This window comes from Phocoena phocoena, chromosome 16, assembly GCF_963924675.1.
Source record: "Phocoena phocoena chromosome 16, mPhoPho1.1, whole genome shotgun sequence".
NCBI classification, from domain to species: Eukaryota; Metazoa; Chordata; class Mammalia; order Artiodactyla; family Phocoenidae; genus Phocoena; species Phocoena phocoena.
Window position 1 is genome coordinate 44,243,977 of NC_089234.1, and position 18,022 is coordinate 44,261,998.

At 43.0% G+C, this 18,022-nt stretch overlaps 1 protein-coding gene across 1 annotated transcript; it reads right to left on the minus strand.

The window, feature by feature from the left end:
• Positions 1 to 1,526: 1,526 nt before the first annotated feature.
• ZNF239 (zinc finger protein 239) lies at positions 1,527 to 16,574 on the minus strand. The gene is made up of 4 exons (XM_065894575.1): positions 16,536 to 16,574; positions 15,605 to 15,645; positions 5,249 to 5,346; positions 1,527 to 3,062 (listed from the first exon to the last, which is right to left on the minus strand). Exon 4 carries the CDS (start codon positions 2,803 to 2,805, stop codon positions 1,588 to 1,590), a length of 1,218 nt encoding a protein of 405 aa, XP_065750647.1. The 5' UTR covers positions 2,806 to 3,062; positions 5,249 to 5,346; positions 15,605 to 15,645; positions 16,536 to 16,574; the 3' UTR covers positions 1,527 to 1,587.
• Between the last annotated feature and the right edge of the window lie 1,448 nt (positions 16,575 to 18,022).

Consider the following 18,022-nt stretch of genomic DNA (forward strand, 5'->3'; position numbering starts at 1 on the left):
AACTGTTGCACAAGCTTCTTGTTTTAACTTCTTGTTTTAGCTTAACCCTTTGCGGTGTCCTAGCTCCACACCCCAAGTGAATTATTTGTGCATATTTTAAGCCTGGTCATCCCAAACATACTCTCCAAGCCTTCCCAGAGTTCCAAAGAGTAAATTTAATCAGAGAAGTGAGAAAATGCAGAAAGAAAGGAAAACAGTCAAGCAAGACAAAATAACAATAGTTTAGCCATTAAATAAAGTCAAGGACCTATAGTTCCTCCTGCAGGGCTATAGATAATATTCTGAGCAATGTCCTTTGAGCTGTTTTGCAGACACTGAATCTGCCACCAGGTGGAAGAAGTTAACTGTATGCTTCCCACAAACAATTAGACCCCAGACAGGATGGAAACAGAAGGTTGACAATGTTGACTCTCGATTAACTCACCACCAACCAATCAGAAGAACGTCCACGAGCTGATCATGCACCCCAGTCCCCCCTTCCTCACCCTTTTAAAATCTTTCCCTGAAAGCCATCAGGGAGTTTAGGCCTTTTGAGCACTAGCTGCTTGGACCCCTTGTTTGGTGCCCTGCAATAAATGGTGCACTTCCTTCACAACCCAGTGTAAGTAGATTGGCTTTATTGTGCATGGGCAAGCAGACCAAAGTCTGGTTCAATAACAATGCTGCAAAAACAAATGACTTTTTGGGGGTATATCAAATATTAAAACAAGTTGAGTCTGAAGAGAAAAATATCAGAACTCTCTCTCCTGACTCCTTTGTTTGGTTCAGAACATGGATGGTGAAGAAATTTAAGGAAATAAGAGAGGTTCAGTGTTGAGAGACAAACTAAATACATTTAAATATATTTCAACTTCATTTAACATGTTTCAACATGGTGTAGGTACCCTACTTGGCTTTAATTTGGTGGGGGTGTCATCTGAGATGGCAAGACCTGGAAGCACCCCAACAGACTAACTGCACCCAGGAAAAAGAACTACTTACATTCTTGAGCAGTTGCCTTGTGGGGAGGAGGGGGAGGGCTCCCACATCCTGTAGTGTGTGGGATGTACTGCACGAGTAGCTCTTCTCCACGTTCTTGTGAGGCCACAGGCTGTAGTACGTGTGTGCAATAACAGATTTCCATGCCCATTATACCTCCAACCACCCCCTCAACCTAAAACTAACATATTGTATAACCAGAATTTAGAGAGGGCTACTCAGGGCTGGAAGGAAATAGGAAAACACAAGGCACGTGATTTGAAGAGAAGCCAAAGTTCCAGTTTCTCAGAGAATGTGAACAAAGGAAACATGTTCTGCTTGGAGAAATATAAGGTTCTTGCACTTAAAAATGCTGGGTAGGGTATGTAGTTCTAGTAACACTGACTGAACAGCACAGTATAGACATTTTCACTCTACCCATCTGAGGAACAAGGGCAATCAATTCACTGTGTAGCATAACAAAGTGCTTGGTAGTTAAATACTTTAAATGATTTTCCAGTGAGGGAAGTTATCGGAATAACTCTTACTATATCCTGAGAATATAAAACTAAGAGTGATGTTAAAAATATTTAAGTCTTTAGAGTACAAGCATGCGATTGAAGACCTCATTTAATGGGGATCTTTCCTGTGGACCCGCTGGTGGATGTGGAGGTTGGAGCTCTGGCTGAAGCCCTTCCCACACTTGCTGCACTCGTAGGGCTTCTCTCCAGTGTGGACTCTCTGGTGGATGAGGAGTTTGGAGCTCTGGCTGAATCCCTTCCCACACTTGCCGCAGTGATAGGGCTTCTCCCCAGTGTGGACTCTGAGGTGGATGCGGAGGTCTGAGCTCTGGCTGAAGCCTTTCCCACACTCATAGCACTGGTAAGGCTTCTCCCCCGTGTGTGAGCATCGGTGGATGTGAAGGTTTGAACTCTGACTGAAGCCCTTCCCACACTCTCCACACTTGTAGGGCCTCTCCCCCGTATGGATGCGCTGGTGGATGTGCAGGTTGGAGCGCTGACTGAAGCTCATACCACACTCCCCGCACTCATAGGGCTTCTCTCCAGTGTGCACTCGCTGGTGGATGTGCAGTTTGGAGCTCTGAGTAAAGCCCTTCCCGCACTTGTCACATTTGTAAGGCTTCTCGCCTGTGTGGACTGAGTGATGAATGAGCAGACTTGAACTCCTCGTGAAGCCCTTCCCACACTTGTCGCACTTATAAGGCTTCTCTTCTGCATGGACTTCGCGGTGGATAAGGAGACTTGAGCTTCTCGTGAAGCCCTTCCCGCACTGATCACATCTGTAGGGCTTTTCTTCTGTGTGGTCCCTCTGATGAAGGACTAGCTCTGAGCGCTCACTGAAGTCCCTACCACACTGACTACATCTGTATAGTTTCTCAGCAGTGTGGATTTTCTCACCTGGGTGACCACCTGGGCTGGTGGTACGTATTTTCCCACAGTCATAATGGGTGCAGGGCTTCTCCTCTGTATGAGCTCTCTGATGACTACGACTGATCACCCATGACTTCCAACCACAAATGTCCTTGTGTTTACAGTCAAAGGGATCCAAGGATTCTTTTGACTGGCCAATCTGGCATATTGTCTCACCTCTGAATGAGGGCGAGACCACTTCTTTTACATCAGACACAAGTTTATTTTGAAGGTTCTCTGAACAATGGTCGATGGGAGGACTTTTGCTCTCTGAGATTTTCCTCTCAGTGCTTTCTTCAGTTACAAACAGACTTTTGCTTTCCTGAGGATCTTGGGGCTCACTCTTACAGAACGTCACTGAGTCCTGTGTGGCCATTTGGCTTGGGACTTTCAAAGACAAATATTCTTCACTTTCCATGTTTTTTAAATCATCACTCTGAAGATTCACCAAACTGCTTTTGTTTTTGGAAATATGAGAAGATGCTTCTCCCCACTTTTGACAAGGGGGAACATCTAGTTCAGTGTTCCTGTACACTGAAGATTCACAATTTAATCCTGACTCCCAGTTATTGTACTGGACATCTCTTCCAATATTTGCCAGGAGGAAAGCTATTCAGGCAAGAGATAACCTAAGTCCTTTCTGTTGATTCTCCACAGAATTTTCATTCAAGTCTCCTAGGGAACAAAGAGAATTCAATGATAACAGACAAAGGGTAGATTTCAAGATTTCAGAACTGCAGTGCCTAAGGTAGCTAGCAAAAAGTTCAGTCTTGTCCGTATAGTCATGTCCTTTGGGTTAATGTCAGGAAGGGAGAGGGCGTAGGTACACAAGACAGAAATCTTGTCTCTGCTTTTAAGTAAAGCCAATAAAAGTATTCATACCCCAGCCCTGCAGATGGCTATGGATCCCACATCCTTGCCACATTTCATTTCACTTTACTTCATTTTATTTTAATTAAATTTGCATTTAATTGGTAATCTAATAGGTGCTGGGGATACAAAGAAGAAAATAGAAATCCTTTTGCTTGACACACTAGAGTCTACTGGGAAGAAGAACAAATAGGTCAACAATAATACCATGTAAGTGCTACCGTAGATGCATGCGCAGCAAGTCACAGGAGCACAGAGTAGGGGCATTCAGCTCAAACCTTGGGGAAGATTTCTGGGAGCAAATGTAAGGAAAAAAATAAAGTGAAATGCGGAGAGAAAATATGACATGTTCAAAGGGCTTGGTGTGTACTCAGAGACTCCTCCGAGATGTAAAGCTATTAAAGGATTACAACTGGGAATGAAACGACTGACTTTGATTATAAACACCATCAAAAATGAGCAAGACTTTAAGGCAGAGAGAGAGAGAGAGAGCGCTGCTGTAGTGAATCAGAAGAAAAGTGATAAGGAGGATAGTTACGGAGAGAAAGGGAGAGATTCATTCTAAGAGAGAAAGGGAGAGATTCATTCTAAATCACATGATGACTGATTAAACTCAAAAGGGAAAGGAGGCACAAAGCATGATCCTCAAGTTCCTTGAGTGACTTAGGTATGGGGGTACTATACCATAACATAGGGAATCAATCTCCAAGGCTGGAGTGGGGAAGGGTGACAGATAACAAACTCAGAATCTGACTTGTTTAATTTGTGGTGTTGGTGGAACATTCTTGCACTGTTCAGTAAGCAGTGAGATACATGGGTCTGGAACTCCTGGGAGAGAACTGTGCTAGGAATACAGATTTTAGACTTACTGTAGACGGTCCCTGACTTACGATGGCTTGACTTAGGATTTTTCGACTTTATGGTGGTGTGAAAGCGATGTGCATTTAGTAGAAACAGTACTTTGAATTTTGATCTTTTCCTGGGCTAGCAATATGCTGGACAATACTCTCTCATGATGCTGGGCAATGGCAGCAGCCACAGCTCCAAGCAATATGCCTATAACCATTCCGTTTTTCATTTTCAGTATAGTATGCAATAAACTTCAGGAGATATTCAACACTATTATAAAATAGGCTTTGTGTTAGATGATTTTGCCCAACTGTAGGCTAATTTAAGTGTTCTGAGCATGATTAAGGTAGGTTGGGCTAAGCTAGTAGATTAGGTGTATTAAATGCATTTTTGACTTAACACTATTTGCAATTTACAATGGGATTATGGGAATGTAACCCCATTGTAAGTCAAGGAAGATCTGTGGTATGTATGTTACTCAAAACAATTAGCATGAAGATCCTCATATTACACTGAAATGACAAAAAAACAAAAACAAAACCACAATAGTCCTGGGAAAAAAAGAAAGGTTGTCATCACTAGAATGCTGGGGAACTCCTAGTGATAGAGTGTAGATGGATGAGGTCTAATGGAGAAAGTAGGAAAAAAACAAATGCACAGCTCAAATTATGTACAGAAAAAGCCTCCTAAAGAAGTAGGAGAAATTCTCAAGAAGTCCTAGAAATTCCAAGCTCAGAATCAACAATTATGAAGTAAGAGAGGTTTATTCTGGAAAGAGGTTTATCAAATCATGTTAAGCATTTCTAATGGCTCAACTAGTTGCTGCAGCACCACTCTCCCAATGACCCTCTTCCCCACAAAAAATGAAATATTGGGAGGCTAAGGGTAGCGGCCTCATATAAAGCTTCAAAAACAAAATAATTGTCCGCCAAACAAGGACTCCTAATAGTATTATTTGGGCTGAAGAGGGAAGCAGAAGTAATGCCAAACCTGTACAATGACAGGATTGAGGTACAAAAAGAAACAACTGACTCCACATGTACCCAGGATAAAGCCTCAAGAAAACCTGTGAAGTGAAATTTCTGACAAGGAGGACACCCCAGAGCTGGAGACTGAAGCAGGGCATGTCCCAGATAACTTACTGGCCTGAACAGGTAACATCAAAAAAAAAAGGGTCTACATCACTCACCATCTGGATTCTTATTAGATCCATCCCAAGCCCAGTCAGAAGAGGTGTCCCCTGTAAGTAGAACACGCATGCACCAAAAAGGGTTGAGCATCAGCTGAGGATGTACACTCCAGTATCATACTGCGAACATAAGACTTTTGGGGAGGGGGGGAAAAAAGACAATTGAGAAAACATAAGGAGACAAAAAAAAATGCAGAAAACTAACATCAATAAAGAGAGACACAAACTCAACAAACAGAGGAAATAGAATTTAAAAGGTTCATAATTAAAATCCCAGAGAAATCTGAGGGGATATCACATCTTAAAAAAATGGGACAATCGGGCTTCCCTGGTGGCGCAGTGGGGATGCAGGGGACACAGGTTCGTGCCCCGGTCTGGGAATGCTGCAGAGCGGCTGGGCCCGTAGGCCATGGCTGCTGAGCCTGCGTGTCTGGAGCCTGTGCTCCACAACGGGAGAGGCCACAACAGTGAGAGGCCCGCGTACCGCAAAAAAACATGAAAAAAAAAACCGGGACAATTAATAATAAAATATAAACACATTGCTATGAAGGATAATCAGAATTCTTCTAAATTAATGAAAGGATTGAAAAAGATGATAATCATAATATTTAAGATCTACTATGCTCATTTGAAGCACTCAGATACTGGTTGCATGATCTTATGTGAGAGGAACTATTAGGACACCCATTCTACACCAGAAGAAACCAAGGTTGAAATGATCAAGTAACTTGTGTCATAGCTACCAGGTGTCAGGCAGTCTGATTCTAAGGCCTGCCATCTAGATGGGCTGAAGAGCAAAATGAACATCTGGCTAAGGTGGAAGATTGAGGGGTACTCCTGGAATGAAGAGTAACGGGTAGACAGATGCAAAGATAAAAGTTAAAAGCCCATCTTGTAAGAGTTCGATGAATATAGTGGAGGTAGAATGAAGGGAAAGAAATGATCAAAGAACTAACAGGAAAAAAATGTTTTCTAGAATTCAAGATTCAGAGGTCACTAAATGTGAAACCTCAGGACGTCAAGGAAAAAAACCCTAAACAAACCCAGAAAATGCTAAAAGCATCCAGACAGAAAAGCCAGGTTATGTGCAAATATAAATGAGAATTATATTGACAATGAACTACTAAACAGCAATATTGTATACCTCAAGTCAACTGAGCAATATCTTCTAATTTTGGAGGTAAAGTGATTGTGAAATTAGCATTCCATTCTATACCCAGCCAATCAAACATTTCAGTGGGAGGAACAGACACTTTGTCAGATAAGAAAGGATTTAAACAATTACTGAAACAATTATTCAGCAATGTACTGTTGCAAAAAATTTTTAAATTACTTTAACAATAAGATGATATACAATAAATAGCAGTGAGCAAAGAAGTCAAGAAAACAGACAAGATGAATCAATCGTTGATATATAAAAGAAAACAATACTTAACCAAATCAACCAAAACTCTGTAAAGAATGGAAAGGAAAAAACCCCAAATAAAATATATTTTCAAAAGCAAGTATTAGTTTTAGGAAAGGGAAAAAACAAACAAAAAAAAAGGAACTGTAATCATATTATACTATTTGACTCTGCAGGAACAAGAATTATGAAGACAAAGCAACTAAGCATTAATCACTGATGCGACTGACAAATTGTTGGAAAGATGGGCATGTTGGGAGAAATAATGTAAAAGAGCTAAATCTTCATCTATGACATAAAGAAGTCAATACAAAATATCAAATATTGATAAACTGAAAAAAATTGCAGTACACCATAATATAATAAATTCAAATTAAAACTATAATGAGGTGCCATTTTCTACCTGTTAACACTGGAAAAAACCCAAAGCGTGGTGACACAGCTTGTAAGTGTAAATTGGTATCACCCTCCCCCCCAGAAAGACATTTTAACAATTATGTATCAAAGTCACAAATGCATGCACTCAGCAGTCCAGCTTGGGGGTTTTATTCTTCAGATTTCCTGGCACAGCTGTGAAGTGATACTTGCTCAAGATTTAGGTCACTGCAGACAGTTTGTGACAGCAAATGACCAGAACCTGGGTAGAGTGGAGTCAGGGACATGAAAGAGTTTTCACTGTGCACCTTTTAATTTGTTTTTATAGTATAACTTTAATCATTTAAAAACATTTAGTACATTTGCAAATCTTTTCTTTGCTACTCATCTATAATTTGTTTTCTGCCCTTCTCCAGCTTGTCCAAAATCCTCAGTGTACATTTTTTCCCGGCTTTTTTAGGCATAACTGCAAGTAACATTGTGCATATTTTAATGCTTCTTTTCTTAACCATGTGAGTGCATTTATTCTTTAAAAAAAGGAAAATAAGTAGCTGCATGAGCATATTTGTAAATATGAAGGCAAACACCATAAAGAACAAGTGAAAGGATTCAAACTGAGTGCTTTGAGAAGCCACTCTGTGGCATGAAGAGCAGCAGAGCAGGGAAACTCATTTGTATTATAAGCCTTTCAATAGGATTTGTTTTACCTAGGTGAATGTATTACTTTTTGTGCACAGTTTACAAAGTTTAAAAGTAGTGGCAAAAAGAAAAAGGAAAAAAATAACACTGAGAAAAGCTGTGCAGTTTGGAGCAGTTAAATCAGGGAGTGGGCTGAAGTTATTAAATGGCCAAAGGACACTGCTTCAACATCCCTGCTGTACAATACTTGGGAACAGCTGCAGAAATGACAGGTCTATGAAAATCAGTGGAGGAGGAACTGTATTAATGGTAGGTTTTATAAGCAGTAGTGAAATCTTGTGATAACTGTTTTAAAATATTTAAATATTATCAAGAATGAGTATGTAATAGTAGAAGACAATGCTGATGTAATGAGAAAAGGGGTCCTTTCACAGGGAGTTAATATGATGAAACAAAGATCTCTAAGACATATGATGTAAAACACCCAGTTGAAAAATACATACAGTATAACCTCATAAAATTTTAACACGTATTTGTAAAATGCATACATGGATAACACAGAAAAAGTGGATACACAAGCTATTATTAGTGATTTTACTTCATAATCTTCATCTGTGTTCTTTGAATTTTGTGATTTTTATATCTTACTTGCATAAAAAAATGTTGGAAAACTATGTTCAATTTTATATCAAAGAAAAAGGAAAACCTAGAGCAGAGCTTGAAACTGTAAGCATAGATCCTACTTCACTTTTGCCTCTCTGCAAACCAGTCTATAAAGCAGTCCCAGTGATCCTGGGTAAATCAGTTCATACCATTTCATTGTTCTAATGGCTTCTCACTGAACTCAACACAAATTCACATTTTTTATCCATGCCTTTAATGCCATGAATGAGCCAGGCCACACTATTCTTCCCAGATGCTCGCCGTATTCTAGCCACACTCCTTCTTTTAGGTCTTCGGGTCTTCCCTCACACTATTCTCTTGCCTGGAATATTCTTCCCCTACCCAGTCACCTGTCTAATGCCCATTAATCCTTTGGAACTCAGTTTAAATATCACTTCAGAAGCTTGCCTTGAAACTCTCAACAATACATACTTCACCCTTGTCCCATCCCATGCCTTCATTCTCTCAGAGCATAATTCTCTGTGCTTCATAGGACTTATTGAATTTATTTACAGTAACGTACTGTGTTTACCATAATGTCTCTTTTACAAGACTGTAAGACATATTTCTTTGCTGCTAAACTCTACAGCAGTCAATTTTTAAATCTTGACTATGTACATATAGCAGCAGAAGTATTAGATACGTTGCTTTCCCTCCAGAAACCTGGCTGGAAACAAGAAAATAAATCAGACTTGCAGATCCAATGGTTAAAATAAAAGCATATAAAATAATCAGGTCTGAGGCTGTGTGAGATATAAATTGAAAGTTCTGAGAAAAGAAGGAGGTCGAAAGGGAGGGGTAGTCAAAGATTTCACACAGGTAATGGAGTTCAAATAAAATCTTAACGGACAAAAGTAACCAGAAACCAGAGCATGGTAATCAAAGGTCCCAGGACAAGGAAGCATAGAGGACCTCAGGGAAACAGGCTTAGCTGGAAAGGAGGGTGACATTGGGGCAGCAGAGAATAATGCTCTATAGGTAAAAGTAGGGCATGAAGGGCCTTGAAAGCCAGGTCGGGAGTTTAGAGGCTTTACACCAGGAACTAAAAGTAATGGGCATGGAGAATTCTCCATTATATAATGATCTTCAACTTGCTCCAACTGAGAGAGCACATCTGAGAAACACACAGGGATTGGGTGACTGTGTGGGGAAAAAAAAAAAAAAAAAATTCAGTCCCAAACTCTGGCTTATAAGTGATGGACCAGGTATGGTTTCTTGGACAATTCAGTAAGGTTACCATTCTCCAATTCTTACCAAGTAAAGTTCTTTAGCTGCTTAGAATAATCAGAAACATCCTTTTCTGCCAAAAAGAAATTAGGAAACTGATTCCTGAATTACAGCTCCCGGGGCCCAAGCCCAAATGATATTTAAAATTGAAGAAACAGAGACTGCAGTGCACTGGTGTCCAGGTTCATGTTCTTACCCACTGAGACCAAGTGACTGTAGTTTTCCAGCATCACAGCTGTGTGCAGCTTCCTCTGAGCAGGGTCCAGCAACCCCACTCCTCCTCGGTGAAATCCACAGAGACATCCTTGAAGGTTACTGGTTCCTAAAAGATTAAGCACATGCCTCCTCAACTGACAACCATCTGCACAAATGCCCCAGAAGGAAGGTGAGGTTGGGAGCACTGGAAGAGGGGAGAAGGGTACAGAGGAGGTATGCAGTTCAAGGATCGGGGTGATCCAAGTTTGGATGGAAAACCTTTCCTTTCTCATCTTCTTTGCTACTTCCTTCCCAATACTTCCCCTCCTGCCCACAACTCACCCAAGCTCAAGCTATCCAACTACTGAATCTCTCCTTATCAGTGTCATATCATGGTCACTGCTGAGTTGGCCTTTCTGCCCCATTCCTACTGTTATCCTGACCACCTCAACACTCATGAGAACAAATTACCCAACACGCTAACCTCACATTTCTTAATCTCTCTCTCTCTCTCTCTTTTTTTTTTTGGCTGCATTGGGTCTTCGTTGCTGCAGGCAGGCATTCTCTAGTTGCAACGAGCGGGGGCTTCTCTTCATTGCAGTGTGCGGGCTACCCATTGCGGTGGCTTCTCTTGTTGCAGAGCATGGGCTCTAGGCACGCAGGCTTCAGTAGTTGTGGCTCACAGGCTCTAGAGCGCAGGCTCAGTGGCCATGGCTCACGGGCCCAGCTGCTCCGTGGCATGTGGGATCTTCCCGGACCAGGGCTCGAAACCATGTGCCCTGCATCAGCAGGCGGATTCTTAACCACGGTGCCACCAGGGAAGTCCCTCTTAATCTCTTTAATGCCAATGATCTCTGCCTCAACAACCATAATTAGGGCCATTTCACTATTTGGACCACTGTTCTTTTGAAATATTAATATCTCAAAATTCACACCTTAAAAACATCTTCCTATTTTTTCTCCTCTTCCTCCTCCATGACATCTGCTTTATCAAGATCACCATCCTTTGATCCTTCCTCTTTTTTCCTCTCAGCCAAAGTACACTTCTGATCTCAATTTTTTCCCTAGTCATATAAATCATATGTCCTTTCTTCTTCTAAACTAAGTAGTTGACCATTCCTGGAAGAAATAAAAATAGCACATTTACACACAACCAAAAAATATTCTCCTTAGGTATTCCCATATACCTCTAGCCCTAACCTTTCTCCTCAACTCCAGGCTCCAATTTCCCACCTACATCTACACTTGGATGGCTAAAAGGCACTTAAGACTCACCAAGCCCCAAATAGAATTCTTGCTCCCAACAATCTCCATCAGTATCTGGTCTTCCCTTGTTGTCTCCATTTTAGTAAAGAGCCACACGACACACCCAATTGCTCAAGCCAAAATCCTGGAAGTCATTTTGATTCTCTTCTCACTTCCTCATATTTTATCCATCACCAAGTCCTCTCAGCTCTGCCTCTGAAACATATCTGAAGCTACCCATTTCTTTTCACCTTGCACTGTTATCATTACAAGTCCCAGCCTTCATTAACTCTCCACCTGCACTAACCTCCTAAATTTGTATCTCTTGCTCCCCCACGTGACGGATTTTCCACACAGCAGCCTGGGTGATCTTTCAAAACACATACCACTCAAGGCATGAAACTCCCCAAAGGCGTTTCCATGGACACCGAGTAAAATCCAGGCTCTTCATCTTGGCCTGCAAGGCCTTGCAGACTGGGGTCCTGTCAATTCTCCAATCTCAGCCTGAGTCCCTCCTCCCTCACAAGTCACCTGGCCCCTGTGACCACATCAAACTCATCCCACTTATGGCCTTTGCACTGGCTATCCCCTCTGCCCAGAATGTTCTTTCTCTCATCATTCAGATCTCAGTCGAACCGCTGCCACCTCAGAGAAGCATTTCCTTGACTGACTAATCCATGGGCGCATCCAGTAACCATCACTTCTCCCTGTTTTATTATCTTTGTACTTATACCTTATCTCATTTTCTAATCTATACATTTTTCTTGTTTACAGTCTGTCTCTCCCTACTAAGTTCCCCAAGAACAGAGGCTGCCTGATTTGTTCATGGCTGCATCCCCAAGGCCTCAAGCAGGGCCTGGCATGTAAAAAGAGTCCAAGTACTTATTTAGTTAACCTCACAGTGAGTCTGGTTCCCTCCAAGGTTCTATTGATGGAGCAACACTTCTTGAACTACCTCTGGTGAAGGACCAGTTTCTTTTAAGATTTTTCTAACATGTCACATATTTTTTAAAATACATTTTCTAAAAAGTTACTAGAAAATAATGCAGACATATAAAATACCAATGCCAATTTTTAAAATTAGATTCAACAGATATAAAATTTAAAAAAACTCTCAATTTCTGTCCTTATATCTTTTTTTTTTTTTGCAGTATGTGGACCTCTCACTGTTGTGGCCTCTCGCGTTGCGGAGCACAGGCTCCGGACGCGCAAGCTCAGCGGCCATGGCTCACGGGCCCAGCCGCTCCGCGGCATGTGGGATCTTCCCGGACCGGGGCACAAACCCATGTCCCCTGCATCGGCAGGCGGACTCTCAACCACTGCGCCACCAGGGAAGCCCTGTCCTTATATCTTTATAGACTGGTAACAAGCAGTTTGTTGCCTGGCACCAGTCTGCAGGCCACACTCTGAAAAGCAGAGGATGGAATATACACAAAACAACTGAGAGCCAGTGAAGCCTAAAGCAGCGGTTCAACTTGGGGCCAGGGGAGTACCCAGTAACCTTCAGAAGTGCTGACACCATAAGCCTCAGCCTGAAGGGGCACCACCCACACCCTCCTCAGGAAACTGAGGACAACCAGGTCCCCCCGCAGGAGCGACTCTACCCCACTAGTCAACAAAGGAGAAGCAGCTGTTTCCTCCCAGGCTCTCCTCTAAAGGTCACAGTCTCCACTGTGTCTGAGGAAGAGGGATGAGGTTGGACTAGAGAAGGCTGCAAGGCCCTGTGCAAAGGTGGGACAAAGAAGAAGCAGAAGCAGAGGCTGTGGCCTTAGAGGCGTAAACACACCTGTTAGGAAAACACGGCTGGGGAGTATCAGCAGATTAGCTACTCCTCTTTTGGACTTTTTCTTTTCAGAGACAACAGGTTTCTTTCTGTCCATGGCTAACCTCTCCTTACACATTCTGGATGGAATCCTTCCTTCCCTTTTGAGATTCAAGTCCATCAATGATCTTTCTTCTATTTTTTAATCCATCTTCCACCTTGTCATCTGAGATGTCTAAGACTCCCTTCCTACCTTGACCATAATCAAACCACTTCTTGTCAATTCTATCTCCTAAATCTCCCTCCAGCATGTTACTTCTTCTTATCTCTGCTCCTACTATTCTAGGAAAGGCCCTCATTTCTTAGCTAGGCCACAATAACTCTTTACCAAATCTTCAAAATACAAGTTTTGTCATGTTTCAATCCAAGGATCGGACAGTCAAAAGTTATTAATTTTTTAAGATCCCACAGATAAAGTGGTAGGGAGAATTCCATGTTGAAAACAGAAAGGATATGTTGATGGACTACCAACTTTGTAGTAGGCTGAAAATTCCAAGATGAGAAATGGTATGACAGTGGACCAAATTAGAGGACTCAGTGTGTCAGGGGAAAGGAAAAAGATGAAACAGTGGTCTTGCTAAAGCAAGACAAAGTTGGAAATGAAAGAATCTGAATAATGAATATCTCCTCAGGTACCAGTGGAGCTATTCAGTCACTCCAAGGTGGAACTTGTGCTTCCTGTGGGAGAATGGACTCAGTATCCTGAAGGCCAACCAAAATATAAGGCTACAGTATAGTAGTTTCTGTACTAATGTAAATGTCAAACTCCTCAAAACTACATGTATCACATAGCTTAGCACTTCCTTTCCAGAGCCCACCCCTGCTAGATCCAACAATTTACTTAGGGGCAGGAAACAGTGATCCAGAAGGCAGTGATGGGCAGGAGCTGTCATCACCCTGGATTACCTGTAGTCATCCGAATGTCATGCTCTAGTCTAGAAGAGCCCTTTACATGTTGCTCCTGCCCTGACTTATATTTCTCCCATAGTCCCATCCACTTCAGTTTCAGGACAATCAACAACCTCCTTTCTGAAGCATAAGGATATGTTAAATGCCTCCTTCTCAAAGATCTCACAGTATCTTGCATATACCTCTACTATAGCTATTAAATTTGTCTCCCAAATTGGCTATAAGATAGATTCTCAGGGATAGAGGCAACACTCAACTAACCTTTAAATCCTCAGCAACTAGCACAACTGACTCAAAATCTAAATGGTAAATATTTATAAATTCACATTCAATTTAAATAATGAAATAAAACTTGAGATCATCAAACTCAGCACTCTCATTTTAAAGATGAGAAAACTAAGGTTCATAACTGTGAAGTGACTTATCCAAGGTCACAGAGGGAGAGGGGGCGTTAAATGGGAGTCCTGCCTTTCAGCAGACTCAAAGACAACTCCTGGTACACAGAAAACAGTAAGTACTGGTGGAAATGAAGTCCTTTCTTTAAATTCAAAAAATTATTAACATATGCCAGAATCTCAAAATTTCACTATACTAGCAATCCCCAACTTCATCACCGTGAATAATCTTCATTAGGGAAGAGAAAGAAGAGAAGGAACATAAAAAGAGCACAGGGTTTTACTTATGTCAATCTTTGCTGACGTTCTCAATTATTTTCAAGGCACAGAGATGTCACGCTTTCAGTACCTTGAAGCAGCTTACTGTCCTCTAAACAAACCAACTTTTATAAGAGTTCATGCTGTTTTCCTATGGATGTGAGGATTGTTTTTGCCAAGCATGTAGAGAAGTATTTCACAATAAATGCAATAAATCTTTGGATGTACAAAAGGTCAAAGGGATAAAAAAGTGAAATTCTTCTTTTAGTAGGTCTAGGGGAATGGTGCCTAGGAACCTTTAATTCTTAAAAGAACACAGATAATTCTGATGCACAGCCTGGTTGAGGAGCATTTCTGGGAGTGATATGGTAATTACGGTGTTGTTACATAACAAATTTTCTCATGTCTTTAACTCATTCAGGTTTAATAAATGATTATTGGTAACGTGCATACCTTTTTTCATATACATCACCTGCTCATGAAGAAAAGCACCGTAGGTTTTTTTTTTTTTTTTTTTTTTTTTTTATCGGTATGCAGGCCTCTCACTGTTGTGGCCTCTCCCGTTGCGGAGCACAGGCTCCGGACGCACAGGCTCCGCGGCATGTGGGATCTTCCTGGACCGGGGCACGAACCCGTGTCCCCTGCATCGGCAGGCGGACTCTCAACCACTGCGCCAGGGAAGCCCAGCACCGTAGTTTATAATTCTGTTTGTCTTCCTGAGACCACTTGGCACTGGACTGAGCATGTAACAGCTTTGAATGACTTTCAATGTGCATGAAATGCCTGGCAGGAAAAGGCATGCTTTGAGAAACAGGACCAGACAAAGATGCTGTGTGGAGTCTTTCAATAAAAGAGCATAGCCCAGTGCTCTGGGGAGTGGGCCAAATTCATGGAAGCAGAGTGGTACACTGAAAACTGAGGTGGAATTTAAAGTCAGCAGATTATCTGTGCAGACTCTAGTGACATCATATGATAGCTATATGCTCTTAGTATCTTAATGTTTCTACACCCATATTTATAAAATAATGTATGTCTCACGCTGAAGTCCGACAATAAATAAAAAAACCACACAACCAAGACAGGACCTGACACCAGATACGCACTCAATTAATGCTGATGTCCTTCCCAAGAAAGAAAGGTTATTTACATTCTCAGAAAAGAGAAACCCCAACTCACCTGGAACTTGGTCATTTCCTCCTCTCAAGAAGGATAGATTCCTGGAAAAGTAGAGTTAGAGAAAGCGAAAAAACCATGAAAATCAAGTCCACCTTGCAGGACACAGACTAAGCAGTCCAGCAAGACTGTAGGAAAAAAGTTAATCAGCTCCTGCTACCTTCACACACCCTCTCCTGGGGTGCCTTTTCTGTCTTTCCAAGCTGCATCTCCCTCGCATCTCTCCACTAGGCTTTGGACCAAACAGGCCAAGCCTCCCCCGCAAACCCATGGGGGTAAGAAAATCCCACTGGCCCCAGCAGCTCTAAGATGTGCCCGTTTCCCCAGGCTTTGCGATTTTTGCCCTAACGCTCTAGTTAGGGCAGTAGGAGCTCTCCGGTAGGATGTGTGTGTCGCCTCTCGGCAGAGATTTCGGCTGCCCGAGACGCCTGAAGGCCTGACTCGTTTCTGGGGTGCGGGGGCTCTGACGCAATCTCTTTTCAGCGAGGACAGGCCTGTGGGGACGGAAACTTCGGTCTCTCACAGGAGCCCCTCTCGGTTCCCTAACGTCCACCGAAATCCTCCTTCGAATAAGGCCAGTCACCGGCGCGGAAAAGGCCGGTGTGGCCAACTGCGAAGCTCCCAGGCCGGCCAAGGCCGGAGCTCAGGCAGGCGTGAGGAGAGCCTCTCGGAGCCGCGGCCGGCTTAGCGCTAGGGGCCGCCTGGTCTCAGGTGACCGCGGCCAGAACCGGCGAACGCTGCGGCGGCCGCGGCGAGCGGACACACGTGCGGCCCGTGCTCGCACCTCCGCCAAGATAAGCGCCCTCCCCCGGCCGCCCGCCAGCCTTCCGGGCCCCTTTGGCCCAGCGCCTCCCCCGCGGCACTCCCACAACTCGACAGCCAGACGCTTCTCTGCAGGCCGCGCGGATTGCGCGAGCGGCCATACAGCCCTCACCTCCCACGTGGAATCCGACACCTGGAAGCACAGGATTCGCTATACGGCCCCGCTCCGCCGCCTACAGCCCCGAACTACAAGTCCCAGAAAGCAGAGGGTGGGCCGCGCCAACTTCCGGCGTTGACCCTGAGGCTTCGCGAGGCGCTGAGTCCAAGGGTAGGGTTCCGTCCAAAGCCGAGTGCTTTTCACAGTTTGTGAGGCCTGCGATTGGGTCTGTCAGGTTGTTCTCCTGGTTTTTATTGCAAACGCGTAAGAACTATATTAGAAATGCCCATTAAAATGTTTTTTGTTTAGGTAAAGTGCTCCTGGGGGAAAAGAACGTAAATATCACGCGTAATTTCGCATTACCCTAAAAAATATTCTGGAATGAGTGTCCCCTTCTCACCTCTGAAGTTCATTTGGCAAACATTATTTGAGGTCCTGCTATGTTCCAAGAACTGTTCACGACACTTAAACAAAAAAAATCACTGTGGATGTTAAATTCTAGTGGCATTTCCCACTAGAGCAATACGTAATTATGATAAAAGGTATAGTGTGTTACAAGGTTATGTGTTATGGAAAAAGTGGAGTTGGGTCAGGGCATTGAGGGTGATGGTGCTAGGGTATGTAGGTTGGGACATGCTTTGCAATTTTATTTTTATTTCTTTTTGGCTGTGTTGGGTCTTCGTTGCTGCCCGCGGGCTTTCTGTAGTTGCCGTGAGCAGGGGCTACTCTTTGTTGTGGTGCGTGGGCTTCTCATTGCGGTGGCTTCTCTTGTTGCAGAACACCGGCTCTAGGCACGCGAGCTTCAGTAGTTGTGGCACGCAGGCTCAGTAGTTGTGGCTCACTGGCTCAGTAGTTGTGGCACATGGGCTAGTTGCTCCGCAGCATGTGGGATCTTCCTGGACCAGGGCTGGAACCCGTGTCCCCTGCATTGGCAGGTGGATTCTTAACCACTGCGCCACGAGGGAAGTCGTTGCCTTGCAGTTTTAAACAGGGGATATTGAAACAAAGACTGAGGAGATGAGGGAATCAGTCCTGTGACACTCAGCAGTCAGAACTGTTTCTTAAACATACATAGACATAACTGTTTATACAAACAGATACACTTTTTAAACAAAAACGGGGTCATGCTGTGTGTATACAGGCCTGCAGTTTGCTTTTTAAAATTTGATAGTACTGTGTATCACTGATTTACATAGAAACCTTGCTCACCGAGACCCTTTTAGTTGCTAATGCCTTTAAGGAAGTGGCACCAAAATTCTCCCCACTGGCTTTTGCATTCACCCTTCACTGAGTAACACAGGGCCACTAGGTCTTTCCAGAATACTTTCCCTGCAGATTTATCCTGGGGGTGAAAGAGCTGTTACCTAGACCTCTCCTCTGTATCTTTCCCCTTCTTGGTGTATTAGTTTCCAGCTGCTACTGTAATAAATTACCACAAACTTAGTGACATACAACAAACACAAATTTATTCCCTTACAGTTCTGGAGATCAGAAGTCTGAAA